Below are 6,427 nucleotides of genomic sequence, written 5' to 3' on the forward strand. Positions count from 1 at the left end.
CTTATCTGAGCACAGTCAAGAAATACAATAATCTGCCGTCTTCTTGTCTGCAAAATGAAGCCTCCATGAACTTTGAGTTAGAAATGAAAGGCATTTGATTTTCTTCCTTTAGCTGTAAATTCTTTATTCTTATCTAAATATGAGTCATGGTGCTGTGTAAATCTCATTTAACCCCCTCGGTGCTGCTAACGCAAAACATGCAGCCATTGTACTGAGTGCAGGTGCCTTTAAAGAAAGAGTCTATAACTAACCCAAGCCAAAGATTTCTCTATTGATTTTGTACAGTATGAATGGCTGAATGTATCTGTCCGGGCTGGAATGGTCATTGGGAGTGAACAGGAGGGAGGTGGTGACCTAGCTGCAGGTAACTGAAGATGGATGGCAGCCAGCCACACCTAGCTGTGACATACAGTAAGCTGATCCCTCTGCCCCTACCCCCTCCCTACAAACCAACATAAAAAGGGGAAGCTGCTGCCTGACAGACACTGGATCCCTCAGGCAGACCAGCAGCACCAACTTCTCTTCTCTCATCATTTACACTTGACACAATGTCTTTCCAAACTAAAAGCTTCAGCACTCGCTCCGCTATCCCCCAGGGAGGTGTTAGCGCCGTTAGAATCAGCCAGACCCGCTCTTCCAGTGGAGCTGGAGCAGGATTCGGAAGGGCTGGTGGCTTCAGCAGCTCAAGCTTGTCCAATCTGGGCTCAGTGAGAAAGAGCGTTTCCTATGGTGTATCCAGCGGCAGAGCTGGCATTGGTGGCGGCATTGGTGGTGGTTCTCTCTATGGAGTTGGAGGTGGGTCTGGATTCGGTGGTGGCTATGGAGTTGGCTTCGGAGGAGGCCATGTAGCTGGACCTGGAATCCAAGAAGTGACCATCAATCAAAGCCTGCTGGCCCCCCTTAATCTGGAAATTGACCCCACAATCCAAACCGTTAGGAAGGAAGAGAAAGAGCAGATCAAGACCCTGAACAACAAGTTTGCTTCCTTCATTGACAAGGTAAAGGATGCATTAACATATTTTTATAACTTATTGTATGCATAAAGTATACATATCACATGCATGTAATGTTGGTGGAAGTCAATGTATTAAAGTCTAGTTTTCATTCATTTATGTCATGGTACAGGCTACGCAGAAATAACATATTACTTAGATGCAAAGCTATTGTTACTGTTTTAACCTCCTGCAGCTCCCAAGAGCACAGTATAACTGTATAATTCACGCAGTGTCTTCATCTTTAACCTCCTCAGTGCTGCAGCAGGTGGTTCCTATAACAAGTGCGCACATACACGTATATGATCTACAGTATTGCATCATTACACTGTGTGCAGGTTTTGTTAACCTCATCTTTTGTGTATTTTTTTTTTCATGTTAACAGGTAAGATTCCTGGAACAGCAAAACAAAGTTTTGGAGACAAAATGGGACCTTCTTCAGAACCAGAAGTCTTCTTCTAAGACCAGTAACATTGGACCTCTTTTCGAAGCTTACATTGCCAACCTCAGGAGGCAGCTAGATAGCCTGATCGGTGATAAGGGCAGACTGGATGGAGAACTCAGGAACATGCAAGACCTGGTCGAAGACTTCAAGAACAAGTAAGTCAATATTAGAAACATTAACATAGTAAGGAATTGTATGAGCAGTGCACACACATTAGCACACATTACTGCAACAAAACGATTTCAAAGCGTTTTTGTATGGGCGAGCGCCACACCCTAATGGGACCAAAGAAAATGGAAAGTGGGCAGGGTCTGAAAAATACCGTGTTGGCCATGCAGAGGCTCACAGGAACTAAAGCAAACAAAGTAGATAAACCCGGGGTGTGTCTCATAGAGTAAAGTCAATAGCAGGTAATCTAAAGCCAGTGAAATGTGCATGTCCAGTACAAAGGGGCTTGGCACAGACAATGAGGAAGATTTCATTTCATTTAATTTTCAGTATCAAATGAATGATTTATTAGATTTATACTGAAAGACACCAATGCAGATATATATACAATTGTACACTCATTCATACATCTAGACTTTGTAGTTGAAGGATAATTCAATATATATGTGCACAGTTTGGTGCTTTAAAGAAATTTTGTATTAGCGCCCAGAAGTATATTTAGTTGAGCATTTATATTTTTACCAAATAAGAGCAAGTATTACACGGTGTTACCGAACGAGATCAGTCCATTGTTAGTAACGTCAAGTACAAACACTAACTCCTGCCAAGTTTACAATGAAGGCTCCCTTGATACACAGAACAGCACACAACCTAACCTTTTCCTTCCCGGAGGAAGTTTTTCTGTGTGTCTACAGCTGTATTTTTCTTTCTCAAGCCCTTGGAGATTCCTTTGCCCAATGTTGGCATGAAAATATTCCCACTTTGCCCGCTATCAAATCATTGCAATGCCCAGTATAAACTGGAGATATCACACTAGACAGAGTTACAAGGGAAATTACAGCAAGGTCTAGTAGTTCTGTCTTGGTATGAAATGTCATGATTCTCAGGATAACCTAGCGTTGTAGAGGGGAGGTTCATTAAACAGAGTATGAAAGGAAAAACCTGGCTGCCCGGTTTCCTGAGGAGATTATATAACAATGAATAGAAAGGGAATACAGATCTTTTTTTGTTTTGCATTTAAGGTCTTCCTGCCAACTGTACTCACCATCCGTGTCTCATGTCTCTTCTTTCCTTCTTAAAGGTATGAGGATGAAATCAACAAGCGTACTTCAGCTGAAAATGAATTTGTTGTTCTCAAGAAGGTAAGCTTTTACTGTTCTCATCCTTGAATTTTCTAAAAAGTAGTCCAGTTAATGTTGAAACATCTCTCAGCTTCTAGTATATCTATGATTAGGACCCTATGATTAAGACTTACTTCTTTGGAGAACCCGATAGCTAGGGAGTGCTAAAAGATCTTTACGTGGCCGCAGACAATGCTGAAATGTTGTGTCATCAGAAAAACCTGGAATTTCATGATTGTTTTCTATTTTTTTTTTACAGGATGTGGATGGTGCTTACATGAACAAAGTAGAGCTGGAAGCTAAAGTTGATGCTTTGACTGATGAGATCAACTTCCTGAGGGCCTTGTATGAAGCTGTAAGTATCTCTAAATGTAGCTTCTTTATCTTTTAAGAAATTTATGGTATAACCAGTGGAATGATTTCTAAACATGGATATCCTGTTACCTCTCCAGGAGCTGCGTGAGCTGCAGACACAGATCTCCGACACCTCCGTTGTCCTGTCCATGGACAACAACAGAGCTTTGGACCTGGACAGCATCATCGCTGAAGTTAAGACTCAATATGAAGAGATTGCCAACAAGAGCAGAGTTGAGGCGGAGTCCGTGTACCAGAACAAAGTAAGCTTTTATAGTAAACACTAGCTATGTTATTACACTCCATAATAAATCTTGATTTAATTGTCCAGCAGTTTAAAATCTGCTTACGATTTATTGGAGATTAAGTATAATGTAAATTTTGCCTCTACAGTTCCAGGAGCTCCAGGCCACAGCTGGACGTCATGGAGATGATCTGCGCACAACCAAGACTGAGATCTCCGAGCTGAACCGTGCCATCCAAAGACTTCAAGCTGAGATTGAGAATGTGAAGGCTCAGGTAATTTTATTATGATTTTATGTAAAGCACACTGGCCTTAATGCTTTATCTGTAAAACTGCCTTCACCCCACCTATCATGTGCCACTGGTATCAGGGAGGTCATTAGGCCCATGAGGTGCAACTGCTACCTCTGCCTGCTCTACAGCTACCTCCCCTTCTTTGCTTTGTGTAAAGAAGATTATGAAGATTAGCTGAATGAATTCTAGCTAAAGCCCTAAATACACTTTAAATAGCTGTTGGTGGAATGATGGTTTGGCTGATAGTTCCCAGATTCTTCCATTCACACAAGTGCTCAATCTGAGGAGAGCTCCTGTGTTATCTATGAGACAGCCACTCCCAGACTCCAGGCGGTGGCTTGTCTCTGATAGTACATAGAGATTGGCAGTCCAAAATTGGACAGGCCTGATCCTTATCTTCCCAATATCATCTATCAGTTGACTGTTGTATGGCCGCCATACACATTAGACTGCTGGTCTGATATCAACTGGTTTAGCCTAATGACTATGGGGACTTTTAGAGTATTTTTGCTAATATGTGGCATATTAAAAGGTAGTTTTGTGTCCTTTTTGAATTTCAGTTATTCATAACACATTATAGCAGGTGCAATAACGGAAAATTTAATGCTGCCTGGAAGCAACAAAAAGCAGGCGGCGATCAAAGACTTGGATTAGATACAGTTTAGATGGCTTTGTGAAAGTTTAGTCTGAGGGCAGGGCGTGGATGTATGATTTATAGCGTGATCATCTGCTGCTCTTAAATAATGCAGGCCGTAACACTTCTTTTCACCTGCACAATGATCACAGTCTGACTAATGATTCCACCTGCTTTTTGTATGATGATACCATTTCATTCACTCTTACAGTTCTTTTTTCTAAATCGATAAATTCTCTAGATTACGGTAAATGAAATAGTGTTTCACACAATAACAAAATGATATGTAATTTTTTTTTTTTTTACTCTTTTAGCGTGCTAAGCTGGAAGCACAGATTACAGAGGCTGAAGAGCGTGGTGATCTGGCTCTTAAAGATGCCCGTGAGAAATTGGCAGAATTGGAGGCTGCTCTCCAGAAGGCCAAGCAGGACATGGCTCGCCAACTGCGTGAATACCAGGAGCTGATGAATGTCAAACTGGCTCTGGATATTGAGATTGCCACTTACAGGAAACTACTGGAAGGAGAAGAAAGCAGGTACGGAAAGGGCTGCTTAAATACTTTCTGGGTTGTATGTATTGAATATGAATTTATTATGTATTCTGTTTATGGCTTTGTTGTTCAGCTAAAGAGTATTTCAAAGATTTTAACGAAATCTAATAATGTTTTATTATTTTTTTCTTTATAGACTTTCTGGTGATGGCGTTGGCCCTGTTAGTGTTTGTAAGTATCTGTCTCTGTGATGAAGTGACATTTTGGAATTGTGTAGGAAAGTTTTTAGAATATTTTACATGGTGCCATTACCACTTTTTTTTTTGCAGCTGTGGTGAACTCAACCACCTCTGTAGGAGGTGGAAGTGGATTTGGAGGCGGAAGCGGATTTGGAGGCTACGGTGGAGGCTCCTTTGGCTCTTCATCAAGCTTTGGTGTTGGATCTGGATTCGGTGGCAGCTCTATCAAGTTTGGCAGCGGTGGTGGATCATCTAGTGCCACAAAGTCCTACTCTATGACAACATCTTCCAGCAGAAGCAGCCAGAGATATTAAGAAGCTGTAGTAGTCCCTGATCATTGACATCATCAGTGCTACCCATACCTCCCAACACAAACATCATTCTGCAAAATTAAGGCACCATATAGAGGCGCTGAGTTTGCCTTACATTACAAAACTTCAGTGTTGTGCCAAGTAGTTGCACCAGAACCTGCCTATTATCACTCACAATGTTTGGTGGTATGGCTGGCACTAATGTTGTTAAAAGCAACACCTCTTCATCTTTGTAGTGTCCTCTTTTGCTCCCTCTTACTGCTTTTTACATCTGTGTTCTCCCTATAAAACCTCTGCAGGTCAATGTTTAGTATAGAGGTGATGCCCAGATCCCACAAACAAAAAAAAAACTGCAGTATTTCTGGATGGATTAAACATTTTATAGTATCTTTATGCAGAGAGAATTCCCATTGTATATATCAGTAGAAACATCCGGTGCTATCAATCTATAAAGTCTACCCAAATCGCTGATGCCACAGAAGCTGCCGGACAGTAAAATGTCTGCGAGTCAAAGTCACTGGTGCTTTTAACAAAAGTTTGTACCTGCGTCTGTATAAGAAGCAGCATTGGAAATCTTCCGTTTTCCACTCTGTAACGTCTGGTCTGTGTTAGTTGGTGGAAGTCTTTTGGCTTTATATGGGAGGGATTTTATGTATGGTGTGAAATTGTGAAACATCTTCAATAAAATTCCTTCTGATTCAACTGTGCCGCATTGGTGTTACATATCTCCTTACACTGCACTCTGCACTGGTAAAAGTTGCTAACCAGAGATATACAACAGGCGGGGAAAGGACTGTTAAGTGAAGTGTACCGTACAAGTCTACATGGAGGCCATTGTTCTCTACAATGGTTACTGCACGGTTTAATATTGGGATTTCAATAACAGTGATTGACATGTATTCCTTCAATCTCCTCTTATGGATTTCTATTTGAGATTTTTTTGTATAACCTTCTGTGAAAATAATAACACTGGAAGATGCAGAAATGTTTAACCCTTAGTGCACAACATAAGAGTTACCTTTTCAAAATAAGACAACAAGAATTGTTTCCAAATTGTTAAAGGAAATGATAGGTGAAAATGTGGGGGTGTGTGGGGAATGTATTACTTCTTGGGGTACATAATTATGGCACTTTTG

General features: G+C 41.0%; 1 protein-coding gene across 1 annotated transcript; it reads left to right on the forward strand.

The window, feature by feature from the left end:
- The first annotated feature begins 461 nt into the window (after positions 1-461).
- Positions 462-5,993, forward strand: LOC141049583 (keratin, type II cytoskeletal 7-like). Its single transcript, XM_073546148.1, has 9 exons — positions 462-998; positions 1,378-1,592; positions 2,687-2,747; positions 2,986-3,081; positions 3,179-3,343; positions 3,474-3,599; positions 4,566-4,786; positions 4,938-4,972; positions 5,071-5,993. Exons 1-9 carry the CDS (start codon positions 549-551, stop codon positions 5,292-5,294), a joined length of 1,593 nt encoding a protein of 530 aa, XP_073402249.1. The 5' UTR covers positions 462-548; the 3' UTR covers positions 5,295-5,993.
- Positions 5,994-6,427: the final 434 nt, after the last annotated feature.

This window comes from Dendrobates tinctorius, unplaced genomic scaffold (genome assembly GCF_039654945.1).
Source record: "Dendrobates tinctorius isolate UK_male_01 unplaced genomic scaffold, ASM3965494v1 ptg000145l, whole genome shotgun sequence".
Lineage (NCBI taxonomy): Eukaryota > Metazoa > Chordata > Amphibia > Anura > Dendrobatidae > Dendrobates > Dendrobates tinctorius.